The 19,115-nt window shown below is 40.0% G+C and overlaps 4 protein-coding genes across 4 annotated transcripts in view; 2 read left to right on the forward strand and 2 right to left on the reverse strand.

The window, feature by feature from the left end:
* Galphas (G protein alpha s subunit) overlaps positions 1 to 12,022 on the reverse strand; it is a 50,829-nt gene extending 38,807 nt beyond the window's left edge. Inside the window, exons 1-3 of the mRNA XM_065486539.1 lie at positions 11,960 to 12,022; positions 10,386 to 10,613; positions 10,134 to 10,206 (exon numbers count right to left, since the gene is read on the reverse strand). Of these exons, the coding sequence (XP_065342611.1) occupies positions 10,134 to 10,206; positions 10,386 to 10,613; positions 11,960 to 12,002 (344 nt within the window). The 5' untranslated portion in view covers positions 12,003 to 12,022. The remainder of the gene's footprint in view (positions 1 to 10,133; positions 10,207 to 10,385; positions 10,614 to 11,959) is intronic.
* On the forward strand, positions 11,340 to 12,878 carry LOC135941201 (death-associated protein 1). The gene is made up of 3 exons (XM_065486541.1): positions 11,340 to 11,561; positions 11,735 to 11,855; positions 12,289 to 12,878. The coding sequence occupies exons 1-3, from the start codon at positions 11,510 to 11,512 to the stop codon at positions 12,440 to 12,442; spliced, it is 327 nt and encodes a 108-aa protein (XP_065342613.1). The 5' UTR covers positions 11,340 to 11,509; the 3' UTR covers positions 12,443 to 12,878.
* LOC135941200 (coiled-coil domain-containing protein 103) lies at positions 12,759 to 13,990 on the reverse strand. The gene is made up of 4 exons (XM_065486540.1): positions 13,731 to 13,990; positions 13,389 to 13,539; positions 13,062 to 13,279; positions 12,759 to 13,008 (listed from the first exon to the last, which is right to left on the reverse strand). The coding sequence occupies exons 1-4, from the start codon at positions 13,895 to 13,897 to the stop codon at positions 12,879 to 12,881; spliced, it is 666 nt and encodes a 221-aa protein (XP_065342612.1). The 5' UTR covers positions 13,898 to 13,990; the 3' UTR covers positions 12,759 to 12,878.
* Positions 13,991 to 14,641: 651 nt separating this feature from the next.
* Positions 14,642 to 19,099, forward strand: LOC135938454 (protein CASC3-like). The gene is made up of 6 exons (XM_065482095.1): positions 14,642 to 14,757; positions 15,177 to 15,502; positions 15,558 to 15,743; positions 16,167 to 16,690; positions 17,523 to 18,034; positions 18,106 to 19,099. Exons 1-6 carry the CDS (start codon positions 14,659 to 14,661, stop codon positions 18,409 to 18,411), a joined length of 1,953 nt encoding a protein of 650 aa, XP_065338167.1. The 5' UTR covers positions 14,642 to 14,658; the 3' UTR covers positions 18,412 to 19,099.
* Positions 19,100 to 19,115: the final 16 nt, after the last annotated feature.

Genomic DNA, 19,115 nt, shown 5'->3' on the forward strand with positions numbered 1-19,115 from the left:
GCGCGTGCAAATTTCAATCCGCTCGGGACCCTCCGAACAGATGCGAAAGTTGGCGACGCACTTTCTGGACTAGAGCGACGTGGGGGCGTTTTGCTCGCTCGCTGAACCAACGGCTTTAATCGTGCGACCTTTAAACTTTGGAGCACAGCACCGGCACCCACGCATGCAACACGCCGTGCAAACATAGCCCAACTCTACCTGTTGGGGCTGGCGTTTCTGCACAGGTGCTGCTGCTGCTGCACCATTGTCTGCCTTTTGTGTTAGTGCGATGGGTTAATGTACGCGCTGAGGCGTTGGTGAGATTCGCGGGCCTACATGCCGCTTCATTGAAATCTTCCTACATTTGCGTCTGGGGAACGCTTCGCCGTTTCCGCCATTTGAATTTTCCTAGAAAGGCCGTTTACCTCGGCGCATTTTTATTGAAATATTTTTTTAATGAAGAATTCAAATTCCAAATTTTGTCCGTGAAGCGAATAATTGTCAGCTTTATTGCTCTATGATTGTTTAAACTGTTTTTAGTCTAGCAATAAAGATGTGGGAAATTTGGTCACTTAGAGGAACTTGTCCAGAATTTCAATTCCACGTAAAAATAACCCGTTTGGAGTATCCAAAAAATATATATTTAACACGTAGCAAAATGTTAATATCCCAAGGAAATAAATTGTAATGCTTGCCATGTTCAGAACATTATGATACTAATTGTTTTTTGGAAGCAGATAGCAGAAGGTGTTGTGCAGTAGATGGAAATAAAAAATTAAAAGAAGAAAATGAGAAGAATTGAGCTCTAATAATTTTAAGATATACCCATTCCATATGGTGGAGACCGATAGGAGGAAAGAAACTGGTTGTTAGTCTAGTTCACAAGCAGCGATCGAGATAAGCTTTTGATTGACTATTCCAGGAAGCAAAACGATAAACCCTAGTGAACAAAGCAAACAAAGGCTCTTTTAGAGGATGGCATAGAAACGTACAATTCAAGTGCCTTCAACAGGTATAAGCTGAATTTTAGGTCGAATCTATGATTTAAAAGATAGCTAAAATATTTTTCTCGGTTTCAAGCAATTCAATCCATTTTTAGGATTTCACGACATTTCTACGTTTCGACATCCTTATATTGATGCGATAAAGTTAACAATAAGATATCAGCTTTGAAAAAGTTACACCTGTTTACAGCCTCCCTATATTAGATATATAAGCCTACCGTTCTGACGCCTTACAGCCACAATCAAAAATCAAATTTAAAAAGAAGGAAAATGTAACCAGACTTAATATTAGCGCAAAAAATACATCCGCTAAACCCCTATATTTTTGCAAGTTTCCGCATTTTTCCCGAATTTGACCCGCGAAATAGTCGTATTTTACGTCAAACTAGACAAAAATCAAATTTTGATCAGCCAGCAATTGAAATTTTTGATCTTCAATATAAAGCACGTTTTTCGGAAAAAATGCGCAAAAGTGGAATTGCAGAAAAACATACAAAAAGGATTTTGGCGATGCAGTGGGGTTTTCGGAAAAATGCGGGTTGTAGCAAACCCTGTGAACGACACGCACCAGACGATTTTTAAAAAGACTAGCAACCGTTTCCACCTGATTTGCAAGGGGGTGCGGATTTGGGCCATTCGTGCTGATTATTGGCAGCGTGCGAATTGCGAGCCGGGCTGTGCTGTGCGACCTTGGCTGCCTGCCGTCTGTGTGTATGTGTGCTGAGCCGAAAAACACACCGTAGAGAAGAGGAGGAGGAGGAAGAAAAGAGAGTGCGCCCCTGCGCCGCTAACCAGTGCGAAAACACACACAGGCGGCGCGTGCTTCATTTTCGCCGGCCATTTGTGTAATTAAGTCGCCCATTTGTGTGCGTATTAAGCGCAGCGCCGACGAGCGCGTGTGCTTGTGTGCTCGTGTATGTATTTACTCTGCACCTGGGCAAGGTCGACGCGAATTAACAGCAGCCAGCAGCCGGCGTGTTCAAACAGCTAGCTTAAAATTAGCACTGATAACGAACGGAGACGACAAGTAGAGCACACATTCACGGGCCACGCGCGTCTCCTCCCTCGCTCTGGCTTTTCGGCAACTTTTCTATGCAGCTTCTGATTGTGCTAATGGCTTTTCGCTGTTGCCCTGCACCCTCCCGACCAGGACAAAGCGCATTTTTCGCTCGTGCGCTCTTGCACTTGACAAATTCTGCTTGCGGCCGACCCCGAAAGGCCGGGGACTCGCTGGCATCAAAGCTACCAGGTCCCGGGGAATCTTGATTTGCACGCCTGCGTGCGGTTTTGTGTCAAACAGGAATGCCTTGTTTAGGATTCAATAGACAAATTAGCAAAGTTAAATAATATATAAAAAGTGAGGAATCCGAAACAATTTCAATAGTTTAATTCAAAATTATGATACGGATTTTATCCTCTAAGAAAAAACTAGAATTTGCAGTTATTTCTGGCCGATTATTTCCCACTTCCAGTTTCAAGAAAATCTTTTGTTTTATATCCATATATTTTTTTTTAATTTTCCCTAATTGTTCCTAAATTGCCATTGCATTAAATACTTATTGACAGCAAGGAGGATAAAATATGTTTTTAAAAAGATAAGATTTTGGTATATCAGTAAATTTTTATCATGAAAAGTCAAAATATAATATTAAAAAATACTTGCAGATTCAAATTGAAGTTAAAAAATAGGAAAAAATGGTATGTAAATACACATTTAAGTTATAAATGTGAAATATTGAAATAAAAGTCCACTACAACATTAGAACATTTAACACTAGACATTAACCGTCAATCTTCAAGGTAGAAAATAGTCAAGATGGATAATAATGCAACCATCAAGATAAAATTAAATAATAATAATCTTTAAGATTAATATCACCTTCTTGCCAAACAAAGGCACTACGTGACATCATTGATATTTTCGACTTGCAAAGGGCAACTCGATTGGAATGCACTGCACATTTTGACCTCTATAAAATTGGCTCGTTTGGAATGCTACGCTCAATGAAAGGTAAACTACACTTCTCGGAGACGACCACCTGCGCTCTGTTCCATTCAATTGCAAGCACGGACGTTAAGTGTTAGTGTAATTTGTTCTTTCTTAAGATGAGAAAAAATAAAATTTATCTCGTTGCGTTTTAACCTGCGCTAAAAATACCGTGTGAATAAACAGGTAATAATTTCTTTATTTTATGCCAGAATACAATACAAGGGAAAACGACACGCGACTAATGAAAACAAAGCAGCGCAATGTGTGGTCCGCGCGCTTCAAAGCAATCTGCCAACGACGACTGGGTGTTTTTATCACTTTACAACGACTGCGGCGGCGGCGGACATAAAAATTACGTCGCCGAGGCATTAAAATAAAATTATTGTTGTTGTCATTTTAAAAATAACATCTGTACCCGACAGAGCAGATATTGTTTCCACGCGTGCGTCTCACATGTCACAACTGGGCCTGCTTTGTTAAAAGAATAGAAGATCCTGTTTTGCTCGCGCGCACTGCAAACAAGCGCCTATTTACTGGGGGAAGACAGGTAGGAAAGTTCGGCCGCCGAATGTTGAGGAATAGCTGCGAAACTCGAGGAGCATCTTGTGAAAAAATGCACATAGGCGCGACGCCTGTTACACGATCCTCGTATCGCCAAACACGTGGATTTTTGAATAAGAAAAAAATGTCGTGTTCATTTTTTTTTAAACAGAACTGAAAGTCCCGTCGCATTTTGTGTGATCGCATGAGTGTCGAAGACAATTCAGTTAAAATAACAAAGTCTTTATTTACAAAAGTTATGATAACCCGTGCGCTGTGTTTTACAACAACATGTACAAAAAAGGAAATGTGTTACAATCAGCATAACATAAAAAATAACAGCAAGACTTTGATGCTCTCCACGTAAGGCGAGACCTTGGGGGTGATGTCACGACAACTGAAAAAGGTCAAGCAACTCTTGGTATATAAAATGCCGATGAGATGAATAAAAAGCTATTTTCTCCGTGATCTTTGGTGACAACTTTAAACTTTTGGTGTTTGGAATTTATTTCCGGCGACAGGCGACATTGATTCAACAGTGCAAAAACACATTGAAACCTTGCAAATTACGGCATGAAGTCTTTGTGAAACATGCCCAACACGATCGTGCTTGAGCTTCTAATCGTATTTCGATTTGCAAAACCAAGACAGATGTAATCGCGTTCGAATTACTCAACAAGTAATCTCTTTATTCGCGTCCTTTTTGTATACGCGTTCTGAGAGTAGTACCAATTCTATCACCACGATCCAATAATAATCACAACGCGCGAGTGCAGCGGCAGCAGGTGCAAGTGGCATTGGTGCACTTGTGGTCACATTTCAATAACGGCCATTAGAGCCGCGGTGACACATGCACGCGGCGCAGCGAACGCTCGGCCTTGCTTTGCGCCGCTCGTTTAATAATAAAGAGCCGCGACTTCTGGTGGCCCCCTGTCAGTGAAAATGATTATTGTTGTGCCATTAGCACTCGATTATGCACACCAGTCACATCGGCCAGCCTTGGAGCGGATAGTTCTCGTTGCATTTCACCTTTTTCCGCTGACTGACCGGCCGCCCAACCTGAGTAGCACTTCTCTTGCATTTTGCTCCTGATCGCTTCAGTGTTGGGAATGAACGCATTTTTTCAAATACGGTTTTGACTTATTTCAACCAATTTCACATACATGAATTTTTTCGTTTTTAATCACTCAAAAATTATTTTTAGAGCATGTTCGTTTAAAAAATCTGGGGAAAATAAAATCTCTAATATATTTTACTGCACAAGACCGATATATTGTAATTCAGAGCACCGAGATAATATTAGCGAATCTCCAAAAAGAAAAATAAATCTTTCTTCTGGAATTAGCTGGAACCAATTATTTCGGAATTTGGTGTCAAATTATTATTTTTTTTTCAATAACATAGCCTTCGTTAAGTTATTAGCTTACGTCAAAAATCCGATTTCAAGTAAAAAAATGTGTTGTGGCTCTACGACACTCCTGATTCATTCAAATAAACTGTAATATCCTACGTGTTTTGAATGGCCGATATTGATAAAATACACACTCTATTTAGAGCTGAAAAGTATTTTACATTTGGCTAAAACATCACTAACTAACATTTCTACCAAAAGAAGTAGTGACTTCTTTTTGTGCAACCTAGATTCGTAAGAAATTGGGAAAATTGAGTGGCACAAAAACGATAAAAACCAACACGCTGGATCGCTTTGCACTGGCGCACAATGTGTGGCATTGTGCTGTTGAGAGCTTTACTTTTGCAGCCTGGTTTGCAGGATAGCATCAAAACAAAACACTTATTCGCTGAATGCGTGACCTTAACCAGGAAAAAGACGGAGGAAAATGTTTTCCATTTGCGAAAGTAAAGCATTTTGAGCCCAAAAGCCTAAAGAGGAGCAACATTATCGCAACAACGCAATCCTTGAAATATGTTGCTACAAGCTCAAAATCAATTTACGAACACGAAATGCACTCCCCGGAGAACAAAAGTGCTGGCAGACCGGCGTTCGTTTAATTTTGATAAGCCAAGGGGCAAACTGCTAATTGAAAATACGCCATTAGCCTGGCACAAAACAAGCTGTTTGGGAGACAGTCGAAAAACAGAGCGTGAATAATCGAAGGCTGTGCATGCACGCTAGTGTTGCGTTGTCTGCTCGCATATTATTTCGCAATCACTGCTTTTTGATCGGATTAATTGAAATGCTATTGTGTCGCGGGCAAAAATTGAATATGCCTGCAATTAATTAAGGATTAGACTCTTTGGCCTGTCGTCTGGTTAATAATCCTGTGCCTGAAATTAATATCCACGAGGCGCGGCCACTTTCTTTTCCTTTTCTTCGCTCCGACAAAGAAAATTGGATCGGTTTGAGCTGAAATTCACAGGCTCTCATTAATCAAAAACTCGTTAGGCGAACCTGGAGCGACCGACAACAATTAGCCGAGGTCAAGATACGCCATCAATCTCTGGGTGAGGCTCGCGTGCAACATAATATTCCAAATTCACGGGCAGAGGAGGAAAAATCGGCACCGTCCCACGCGTCCATAAGTCCTCTACTCGCTAAAGAGGATTCAAAGACATTTCATAATTCATTCACGTCTCTTTTAGTTTTCTTTTCCTCCTGGGGAAGCGAATCAGTCTGGAATTTTTATGTGCGGTTTACTAAGTACCAAATATGACTACACAATGACAGTAATAAGCACAACACAAATAAGGATACGAAGCAAAGTCAAAAACGTCCATAACTAACGGTAGTTGAAGAACAGTCTTTGACCAAAACATTGTAGCGTTTGCTAAAATGGTATTCTTAAAGAAGTAAAAATCTGATATAATTTGAGAGCTTTTATGCACTATCGTAGTGTGTCGTAGAAACGAATTTTAACAAAAATTAGGCTCCGCTTTAAGAGACGGGTCGCGCCGCCGGTCTCGAAAAGGCACATAAGTGTAAATCAGTGCTATGAAATTACGGTGTCGTGTTTCCCGCTCTCTGCCGGCATTTAAATAACGCGGCCACTTACGGCTGTGTGTGTATTAGGTTGCACGCCGCGCTCAAGCTTTTTATTGTGCGTGCTTTTAGTTGAAAAATCCGCTGCAAAGTGGGCATTAAAAACGCCGTCCCACCCACACTGCGCCGCGCCAGCGAAAAAGACGCCCACTCGCTACTCTTTGCGGCCGGCCGGACTCCCAGCCGCATGTTTGTGTGCGACCGGTCTTTTCGCAAACGTCTCGACCGCTTTTATTCAATTAACTCCTTCTCTCCGCAGCAAGAGCGCGTGTGACTAATTTTTCGGCTTTGAGTTGAACTCGCCGTCCGTCACGCAGATTGCATCTCCATTTCGCGCAGCGCATTGTGTTTTGTGTAGTAGAGGAATTATCGAAAAACGCGTACAGGTAAATTGGACACATGTTCCATTAAGCTGCGTCAAAACAGGGTTATAAGAAACAAAAACTTCTAGAAAAATGTAGTCTGAGTTTTTTTTCCAATTTTTTTTTCAATATTTTACAGGCAATTTTAAAATAATTTTGGCCATTACATAGACTTCAGCTCCGGGTAGACAAAAAGTTCTGGCAAAATTGAGAGCATAGCATTGTTTCAAATCGAGAAATTTTTAAAATATAGCCACCAATTTTGAATTCTTGCAAGTAAAAATTAACAATTAATTTCTTGCATGTTGTGCGCAAGAAAACTAGGGTGACGTTAAGCAAAAAGTAAGGTGTGTGCGTGCGAAATTAAAAAGAACCATTCTGTTTTTGAGCAGTTAAAGCTGTGCTGATCAGTCACAGCATCAGGCGTAGTGGCTAATTAATGGGCGACATTAATAGTGTACAATAAAAGTCGAAGTCTGCTGTTGTATTACGTTTCAATGATTTTTTGTTGGTTTCATAAAAAGGGATCAAATGTTTTTGATAGCGAAACATTTTGAAATGCTTTATCCTTGCTTCCATTTCAGAAAGTTCAAAATGTTTGTTATATGACTCAATCATTTAGACTTCCTATCCCCTATCCTTGATTATACATTCTTCCGAGTTTGAGTCACACCTCTCTAAATCTAAACATGGAAATATATCTAACAACACAGGCTCCCGTTTTACCACCCGGCAAGTATTTCAGGGAGATATTTTTTTACTTGCATTTAATTGAAGCTAAATTAATATATTTTTGTGACACATTATTTCTAATTAATACTATCCTGACACCAACTTAAGGCTAAGTTGAATGTAAATCACAGAGAAATAAAAACTCTGATGCTGCGTACATTATTTTAAATACGTCATAATTGAATTTTTTACTCTTGTAATGGTTGACCAAAACAAGTCAGCTTTTTTCACAAAGAGATATGACTGTGTTCACACGACACGCCTGCAATGCTTTCCACTTACTGAACCCACCAATATGAAATTAATTGTAAACTCCAGCATTTATTTTTTTAATAATTTCTTGTACACTTTCGTGTTGAATAAATTATATATTCATTAAAAAAATAACAATAGATTGCCACCTGATCGAGAAAGTTTCAAGTATGTTGTAAATGTGACACTAATAGAACGTACTCATTGTCTCTTTCACATTTAGTTGAAAGAACCGTGACAATTAGCAGCAGCTATTGCAAAAAGGCAGAGTAAAATCATTTTTGTTTGGACAAGCCGACCGGCGCAGTGTGATTCGGCGTAATAATGTCCGTGTCACGACGCAGACAGCCCTGAAGAGCCTTCTTTGCATACTTGCGCCGGCAATAGTCCTTTTAACGCCGACAGCCGTGCACAATGTGAAACAAATTTCGACACCGCGTGCTATATAATGTACACTCGAGTGTGAAAAAAGCCGTGGATTTCAAAGGATCGACATTTTATCACTGTGTTGTGTAATAAATAGTGTCACTAACTGTTGATGGTCGATACCGAAAGTTTTTTATTGAAATAAAATGGTAAAAATATATAGGATTTATTTTCAAAAGTGATTTCTTCTTCGGAACCACGGCATTTAATTACGGTTTAATGAGGATCATTATATCATGATTATTGCTCATCATCAAACAAATTAACAATCTGATCAACTGTTCACTCTAAATTTTTCAATGTTCTTTAAAAGATGCAAAGACCTCAGCTCTCATTTTCGCTTTTGCACAAGAAAATATCCTTATCAAAACGTGACTCGCGGCGAGAGTTGCGAAACTCGCGCTCCAGCTGCAGAAGCATCAGTTGCGGAGCTCAAATCAGTATGGCAAACAAAAGTCTGCGTAGACGGCACCTGTGCTCTCAAACGCGGCAGCAAATTATGCCTGCCCGACCATTTTGCATTATGCACTTTGAACCACCGCAACAGGTGAACGACGCGTCAAAAATGCAAGGCGGATTGTAGCAGTCGAAACAATTAAAAACGCAATTAGTTCACCATGAAATTCGAATGAGTCAGGGCAAATAAGAACGATATTATTTGTGTTTTGCAAAACAGATAAGATGCAGCTGAGAATTTTCAACATAAAATTCTTTGGCTGAGTGAGCAAGACAAAAAACAATCTAAGCAAAAGAGGAATGAGTGTTTTTCTCAAAGAGGAAGAAATTTTTCAAGTTTTCCGCAAAATATTGAATCATGGCACATCATTAAAATTGCTTAATTATTGCCGTAACAAGGTAATTCTATGGAAATACAAGTTTGTGAAGAGACACAATTCATTGATCAACCAGAAGAAGAAATAATGATGATTACGCAAGCATGCAATATTTTTTGATAGCCACTCACTGCAAACTTATTATTAGATATTAGGCAAGGAGCATTTTTTTACTCGAATTGGATTGCGTCTGATTGATTCATTTTAAAATTCTACTCAGTATTTATCAAAATGACAAGTTTTTTAGGTGTTAAAAAAATCCCAATTTACCTAGAGAATTACTTTTCAATGTTGTAACATTTTAAAAATATAGCTACTGGTCTAGTCTTTATCATTTCATACTTTCTCTCGAGGAGGAAATTTGAATTTTTGCTTCAAATTACGATTGTAATTATTTCTTAACAATTCAAGCGAAATTTCCTGGCGGATCTTTGCATTAAATAACTGTATCGGATTCGGAGACAACCGCGACAATTTCTCCAGCAGCCAGCCCCAAATGGGAATTATTTCTGAATTTCAATTGCATTGGTGAGGGTAAAAGGGACCGAATTGGGTTGCAGGAGAGCAAGGTGCGGCTTGAGTCGCGTTTGTTCGCTGACTCGATCTACGGCCACCCCTTCCCCGGCGGTGGAGCGGGCGGGCGGGCGGGCGAGCAAGCGAACGAGAGTATGTGTGAATGTGTGTGTGTGTGTGGTGTTCGCAGGGGCAATTACGCGAGAACCGAAATCGTGATTAAGCCCCAAAACAGAGAGATACTATTAATAAGCGTAATCGCACTTGACATTCTGCGGCAAATGTCAAAAGTCGCGCGGGCCAACAGCTGATGGGTGTCGAGCGGTTCGCAGCCGCTGCGACCGACTGGGGCGAGCGGGCGGGCGGGCAGCACACCCTTTAAAAATGGAGACGGCGGGGGGTGCGCTGCCGAACCACCCTCGGGGGCCGACTGGACGCTCGGGCTGCGAGCAGCGGAGCCGCGGATGGGACCGAGAGAGAGAAAGAGATAATGTGGAAACTTACTCTTCACTGAAGCCATTGACGTGCAGAATCCTCATCTGCTTGACTATTGTGCTCTTCCCAGATTCACCGGCACCTTGAGGGGGAGACACACGGCAAATTAAAATAAATCGATAAATGAGCAATCGCAGCTCGCACAGAGGCAGCGGTGCGAAAACGAAAACAAGGCGTTTCGGGGGCGGACGGGGGTGCGGGCGGGGGCCTCGCGGGCCGGGCTTGGGGCTCTGGGGCTGAGATCTCAGTGCTTTTAAATACCTAATAACAATAGTCTGTGCGTGGCCCTGTAGACCTGCTTGTCCTTCTGGATCTGCTGGTTTATCTTTTTGTTCGCCTCTTTACGTCTTTTGTTTTCTTCTTGGTCCGCTTTTGAGCTCGCACTTCCAAAACAACCCATGACATCAGGCCAGCTCTCCAGGAATATGGTGGCCGGGCAGCACCGAGGGAAGTCAGCTTGCTGCTGCCTCTCGTTCGCCAAAAGGTTCCCTATTTTGTAGCGGCACAATGAATGAAATCAAAACGGGGCCACGCCACAAATACACTGGAAACGCGACCAGCACGGCTGCATTCAACACAACACCATCACTGATTGCCGCTGCGCTAGGTACCAAAACCAAAGATAAACACTATGCGACTACACACTCCTCTTTAATCGGTCACAAGACATAAAGAAGTCCACTTTCCCACACACTGCCGAGTACCTGAAAAGAAGGGGAACCCGAAAAGAGGGGATGGTGCCTAAAGGAGGTGTGGCACTGGGCAAAATCGGTCCGAGCAGCAAATGGGAGCCTCAGAGTTCCGATTGCAACTTGCAGAGGGCATTACTGCTCGCGCCCAATCCTAATTTTCCTTCAAACGCGCTTCTGTGGGAGACTAGTGGATGTGATGTGAACAGATCAAGCGCTATGCAACCCGCAGCACAATCGATCAGTTCAGACAGTTATTTGCAAACGTTAACCGGTTTTTTAAGGTTTACGCATCTTGAAATATTACAGTTGATTTGATACTATATTTTGGCTGCTTTGCTGTAAAATAATAGTTAATATGTAGTTATTTTAAAGGAGGAAAATATGTTAATCTTTAAAAATCTTCGGAAAAAGCAATTATTCTTCATCCCACTTCTCCTTTGATAATCGGTTTTAATATAGAAAACCAATCAAAATCTCTTTTCCCCCTGCCAGTCAGGCTTGGCAACATTGCAAAGACAGAACATAGGACAACAACGCCATAAGCCAGGGGACAGCCGACGTGCGACGTGTGCGATCTCTTTTGACTGCTTATCTTCAAATTTTTCAACGCGTAGAGGTGTGTGATATTGCCAAGTGAGCAACCACGCTGACTGCCCGCATCTTTAAAAACTGCGTAATTTCCCAATCGTGAAGATGTCTTCGCCCCCGAATGATTCTGAGCTGAAGGGTGGACATCCTCCTGCAGGTAATGCATTTCGAAGCGTATGTTTTGCTTAGTAACACGAATCTCAAGCATTCCTGCGCCACAACTTCTTTTAATGCTCTGCAATACAAGTCGGCTCAAGGCTGACGGCAAACGTGCTGACCGTCAATTTAACAATCAATTTAAATTCTTGACGCAGTATGGCTTTTTTGCAGTTAAGGTCGGAGGAATGCGAATCACGCAGCACAAACCCCCCAAAGACGCGGCAGAGGGTGCTTCCAAGGAGAAGGACGAAATTATTGATGACACCACCAATGCTCTGAAGATTTCCACTAGGTACAAAGTTCAGATACACTTGCCAACATAGCAAATTATAATTAACACGCATATCATATTATGAGAATATTTTTTGCTGAACAAAATAAAAACCTAAAATTCACCTGTGATATTTAAATCTTCTGCTCGAAGCTTCGCAGGATTCATTTTTTATATAAAAAAATTATAAACGTTCCAAACAATCAAATCTTAATTTGAATGATTTATTTCATTGTTAAAAAAAACAATTTTCCACTAAATCGCGTATTTTTGCCTGCATTACAACCTGCAATAAATGGATGATAATAATAATTTCTATTAGTTTCAACTTCCTAATTTTAACCTGATTTATAATAAATGTACTCAAAGTTATTATTATAAGAAAAGTAAAATTTAGTAGTTTTCCCCCAAATTTTTAAGTGCAAATTAAAACGATGCCCTTTTTTAATTGCAGTCCTCCCAAAACGGTGAGTGTTTCTGGAGCTCCTGTGCGAGGCAACGCTGATTTTCCAGTTGAGGCGGTGCAGTCGTTCCATGACAAACCTCAGCCAACTCATGATGCCAGACCTGCCGCTAGGCCTAACATTATCCACCAGCCCAGGAAGTAGATTGAAAGACATGTTACATACTTTTTTCTTTTTCTTTCTACTTCATGCTAATCAACTGAAATTTGAAGTCACAAAATTGAAAATAAACAACTCGGTGGTCTATAAACTAGGCGTGGATGGAAAATTTTCAAACACTTATTTAAACACTGGCAAGTGTTAAATTTCATATAATTTTTAGGTTTGTTAGCCAAGCTTGATTATTAACATTATTTAAAATGGTAGCCCGAGGGTCTTTATTTGGTCTGTGTGAATGGAACCTTTAAAGCTTTGAGGATTAAATCCGGTCAAAATGTGTGTTAAATCACTTCAAAGTCTATTTTTCTCTTTTCAATTATTTTATCTGCATTTTATTTTCATTCCTTTGAATTCAAGAAGACTGCTCCACAAAAATAAATGTTAAATGATATGAGACATTAAAATGCTGTGAGTGGAATAATCACTGTTGTTTTACTAAGCCAAATCTCTCCTTCAGATGCAGCACTACGTCGTCATTGCCCAATGCGTCTAAGACGTTGGAATAAAATTCTAACTCATCTTCATTTAAGAATAGCAAATTCAGTGCGAACCTGTAATCGGTATCTTGATTGCTATGTAATGCAATAGGTTTTAACCATTTTACCTCTTGGATGACACCATGGATTGCAGGAGTTTTCGCATCCAAGTCTCAAGATCTGGTGTATATTCTATGATTTTCGTCAAGTCTCCTAGCATTCCTGGTGGAGTTTCTACTTGCAAGAAGAGGTGCAGTTTATCTGCGTCTAATTTCTTCAGCAAAATTCCCCTTCCTCTATAATCTAGTTTGTTCCATAGGGCAACAAATTCTGTAGAAGTTTTGACCTTCACATAAATTAGAATTTTTTAGATAACTCCTCACTGCGTAGAAAACTAATTCATCTTGATTAACAAATAATGCAATGTAATAAAAATATTTTAATTTACAGCTTACATCAGCAGAGGTTTCTTCAGAGAAGTGAGATGGCAAAGTTTGTGCTGAAGTGTTAGCCATCGCAAAATATTCCTTTCTCTCCTTCTTGCCTCTCATTTCGGAAAATTCTTTTCTGGAGATGGGCTTCAAGTGGGCAGTTTTGACAATGTCGCTATAGATGCATTATGAAAAAATGCTATCATGGATTAAAATAACTTTTCTATCATTTTCCATTTGCATGATTGCAGTGGTTTACACAAACATTTTTTTATTTATAAGCTTTGAGAACAGAACGGTATATTTATAATAAAAAAAACTAGTAGTCAAACTAATTTTACTTGTTTGTCAATATTGATAACTTACCAAAATTCTTCGTAACTCTTCGCGTCTGTAATGGCTCGAATTTTTGCATCGTTTTCCAACCAGTATTTGGCATCAGCAGCTATTTTCTTGTTCCAGTCTTCTTGCAACGATTTAATTACGCCTTCGTCAATAACTGGATTAGGCACCGTTGACTGATTTTCTTGCATTTTGCTGCATTCAAATTACTTTGTATTTTGTTTTCCCTCACTAGTAAAAATTGCAATGTTATTTTTAAATTCAACTATACTGTTACCAAGACAACCACATAAATAACGAAATCTATTTATGTATGTAGTGAAAACAGTATTCAACATGAAAATATTATTATTTGTTATATTCATTTGAAAATGAAAGAAGTGTAGGATAAAAATAAAATCAAAAGATCATTTCGTCCTGGTCCCGGCAAAATTGCGTAACTTTCAACAACCAAACGAGAATTTCCTTATTGCAACAAAAGGTCAACAATCAATTCGACAATGTAAATTTGGGTGTTTGTTGAGCGTTGCGCAATTTTGCCGGGACCAGGACGATTTATACAATTTAATGCGTGATTTTTTTAAATTTAGTATTTAAGGTGATTTGTAGTTATTTACCATTCTATGTGAAAAAATGGGTTAAAAATGCGGTCAAGTAAAGAGGAAGATACGGAGAGAGAATGAGCCCGCCCTCAAGATTACCCGCGCCGACTGTACAATAGCCAACATTATAAAACCCGAGAGCTTAGGATGGGCTGGAAAAATGTTCAAATTGGCCAGAATTACAAACAATCAGTTTTACAAACTCTCCTGAAATACCAAACCGCAATGAATGATGTTACTGTATTTGAATCGCTTAAAACGAAAATAAGTAAATAAAAAATAAAGAAAAGGCAACAAAGCCGAACGCTGCACCTATACAAATTTTCAGTTGGTCACCCTGCTTTTCAAAGATGTCGGACACAAATAAAAACTCGGACGACTGTCCTTCCGAAAAGGTGGAAATACCGAAAGCTAGCGAAGACCCGGAACCTTCTAAAGAACCAGAAATGGTGAGTGTAATTCTTTTCATCACATAATGGTACGAAAAGCCACATTTAAGCTTGTCTTTCAATATTAAGATGTTCACATTCCAATGGGTGTACCTTTCACGTCACAACCTTGTATGGTCAATGTCCTTTTTAGCGCGCATAGAACGTTTCTAAAAATTGTTTTCAAAACAAAATGATTGATATTATTTCGCGAGCATGAAATTATGACGCAGGAAACTTAACAAACGCAGACGGAATCGAATTTCGCACTGCTCCTGTTTTTGCGCGCATGCTTGAGCAAACGCCGGGTCACATGGATTACGATCATACGCCCGTTCGTTAACCTACATCACTCATTGGCCTTTTCAATTTGCGCTATATCTGATGAAATTACACCTCAACCGGTAATAGCACTACTAATCAAATGGTTTCCTTTCAAGGATCTTGACACCTCGGCCACAACCACCACCACTACCAAGACAGAATCGGATTACGAGAGTGCCGACTCTGAGGAGGAGATCACAGACAGGCTGCGAAAGAGGGACACCGAGGACGGAACAGAGGAGGAAGACGAGGATGAGGAGGGCACTGCGGACGATGAGGAAGGGTACAGTGACAAGAGAGAGGAAGGCGATGGTCAAGAAAGCTTGCCGGCGAAAGAAAAGAAATTAGATGATGACGAAGATCGCAGAAATCCGCAGTATATTCCTAAGAAAGGCAACTTTTACGAGCACGATGACAGAGGAGCTGACGAAGTGGAGGAAACGTAAGGCTTTCTAACTTTCAAACAATCTACATTATTGACAGTTCTAATATTTCAGGCCAGAAAGCAAAAAGGATGACAAAATTAAGAAACCATGGAAAGAGAGCACGGACAGATGGTCTCATGACAAATTCAATGAACTTGACCAAGCTCCTAAGTCTACTGTTGAGTTAGTTAATTCCTATGGATATGATATTAGAAGCGAAGAAGGACCACCTAGAGCGAGAAGGAGGAGAAGATATGGGTGATTAGCGAAATAACCAATTAATTTAATTGAGAACCTAAAATTTTACTATATTTTCCACTGTATGATAAGGGCTGTGAGTTAACTGGTTTGTGGTTGGAATTCAAATCATCATTTTTTCAAAACCAACAAATTTTTCCTAAAACCAACTATAATTTCACGTTTAATATGTATTTTATAATTTTTCTGCGTAACTTTTAAAAATAATTTTTACAATAACAGAAACAAATTTTGCCCGTCAACATAAACAAAATTAAACTATAACAACAAAAACAAAATAATATTTTGAAATATTTACCCCCTTTGCAAAAAAGCAGACCTACCCATGATACTTAAATATTAAGGAAAAGTCATTGAAATCAAATTTTATGTCTTAAAATATTTTTGGAGCCACTCTAGAACTGCTTTTTTTCTGTCTCGCAGGCGAGGACCTAACAAATACGACCGTAATTGGGAAGACGAAACTGCCTACTCTAAGCCAACAAGAGGCGGCGGAGCTCCTAGCAGAGGCGCTGGGCCTCGCAGACAGTCTGAAGGAGGTAGACCAAGTAGTGAAGGTGGTGATGGCCCAGAGGATATCCAGGTTGACAACGAGAACCAATTCCCTTCACTTCCCGCTAAGAAAGTCCTGAACCCTCGACCAAGAAAGGGTACGCCCGGTAGAGACAGGGAGCCTGTCCCGGAGGAAGAGGTCCCGCCAAGACCCACCAACCAGCCCACAAAGAGTGGTCGAGGCAGGGGCGGAGGCCCCTCTGGTAGGATAATCCGCGGCACCGGCAGAACCATCGAGGGCCGTGGTAGAGGTGGAAAGGGATCTGCGCCGTTCAGGGATATGAAAGATGACGGCGCTGATAGGATCGTGCGTCTTGAAAATAATATCAAGAATCTATCTATTAAAGATCCCAATATGGAGCCCATCCAGAGCAGAGACTTCAGAAGGCAGACAAGTAAGTGGAAGTTATCGTTAAATTTTTCGTACATAAAACCTGCTTCTAAAATTAAGGCATTTTTCTGAAACAGTTAGTGATAAATATTAAACTTTTCTTGTTAAAAAATAAACATGCTAATTTTTATTTTTAAATTGATTTTATAATGGCTTAGGTAAACAAAAAGGAATGGGTGACTAAAAATTGAAATAATTATAAATGATAAAAGTAATCCACGCTCTTGTACTGTACAGCAGCTGTTACAGCCCCTCAATTTTTAGCCACCCGTTACTTTTTGTTCGCCTATCGAAGCTATTGTGAAATCAATTTTATAAATAGGTGATATCAGCCACATATTACTCAAATTGTACTAAATTTTTCCTGTAATATCGATGTCTTGATTTTCACAGTGTTAAATGTTGTTCACAGTGAAAAATGGTATTCAGTAAAATTTCCAAGCAAAATTTTGAAAAAAAATAGTATATCTTCATCCCAACAAGGCTATAAAGTGCGACTAAACTTGATTTTTAGTAGATTTTTATGACAAACAACGTTTGTAAAGAATCTTTGAAATTACCTTAAATAGATGGTTAAAACCTTTAACTCATCCTTTCAAAAACTACCATGAATTGGATGACAAAAAAATAATTTCAGAAAAAAATTCAGCGCTTGTTTTATCAAAATAATTTATACATAAATATTCATTAGAATTTTTCACATTCTGTTTTTTGTGCAAACTTTGATGATTTCTGAATCTAATTCCAAAAAACGCGGTCAATTTCATGTTTTCTTGGCAGTTTTTGCATTTTTTCATGCGTACCTTTGATATTTAATTTTCCCTCCTTTGTTGTAGAGCCCAAAGGAGAGCCATTCAATCAGTTAGCAACGCAAGATCGGCGCCAGGCAAACGTACCTCCCAGGATGCAACAAGAAAGTTCAGCCAACAGGCCCAAGAGATACTCGTCTCAGAGGCAAAGGTCTCTCCCTGAAAGTAGTTCTGCGTACGAACAGCCTCCTGCCGCTGTTCCTGGTCCATACTACGATCAAGGGTACCAGCAGCACCAAGTGTACCCTGACGCTCAGGGTGGACAGCCGTCGCAGGTGCCAGCACCTCTGGCGGCCGCAGTTCCTACAGATGCTGCGATTCTGCCGCCCGGAGCTCCATTTCCCCCTAACTATCCTTCGGTGACGCAAGCGCCGGCCTTCATAGCTCCTTCTCAGCCTCCGGCGAGAATTTTCCCTCCTGGACCACAACCAACAGCACCCTTCATGGCACCCCCGAATCCACCCATCTTGAACTATGTTGCGCCTCCAGCCGCTCAATTTCCAGCAGCTTTTCCTCCATTCCAAAGTTTCCCAGCCGTGGTAAGTGTCCAATTTTTGCGATAGTAAACTCTAATATGATGGTGCTAACTTTTTGCTTATTTGTCTTACAGCCGCCTGCAGCCCCACCTGCAGCCCCTTCAGAAATGTACGTGCCTACAGGAATTACATACTACAGCACTCAGAATCAGGTTCCCCGTCCAACACCGCTGAAACGACCAAAAGCAGCAATACCTATAGTTCCGCCTCCAGACGAGGAGGAAAAGCAACAGGAAAACCACCACGAGGAACAGTATGAAGGGTCGCCCGAGATTCCTGAACAAGTGGTCGAGAAGGATGTGGATTTGGGAACTAATAATTTGGTCCACAAAGTAGAAGAAGTAAAGCAGGAGGTTCAGCCCACGGAAATATCGGCTTAGTGCTGCTCTTAATTGTTTGACCTATATAAACGTACTGCTAATCGTAATAATTATTTTGTTTATTACTCCCTGGAAACTCAAGTTGGGTTAACATTTATTATTTTTATATTCAAACAGGTGGTATACCATGTAGCAGTAACTTAACTATCTATCAACTCTTGCTTTGACAGGCATTATTATATTTTCGAGTATTAGTTGTGAGCTGGGTCTCCTTGACAATTTCAACTTCTGTTTAGTTCAAGTACTTACCACTTAGTTATCTAAATTCCTCACTTCTGAGCACACAATATATTTGTAGGTAATACGAAAATTACAATCTTTTGATCACCCACAAAATTAATGTTTTTAATATGAAATGTATTAACCACAAGAAAACTACAATGTACACATAATTTAATATTGACTGTTGATTTTTTCAGCTGAAATGTGAGTCTATCAATGAAAGAAATACTACATTTATACATTTGCAATAATTTATATCCCAATATGTAATAGTAGCTCCACTGTTGAGTAAATGCTCGCGATATTTCTTCACGAGCGTGGTGCAGGATGGCAACAACATAATTTTTTGCTGTGACTGCATAAATTATTTATCAATGCTATGGTAATTGAATTGTATCTGTTCATAGATATCTCACGACTTTAACATCAGAAATATTGAAAAAGAACATTAAATTTTGCAAAACTACCCAATGACTTTGATT

The sequence above is a fragment of the Cloeon dipterum genome, chromosome 3 (assembly GCF_949628265.1).
Source record: "Cloeon dipterum chromosome 3, ieCloDipt1.1, whole genome shotgun sequence".
In the NCBI taxonomy this organism is placed as follows: Eukaryota; Metazoa; Arthropoda; class Insecta; order Ephemeroptera; family Baetidae; genus Cloeon; species Cloeon dipterum.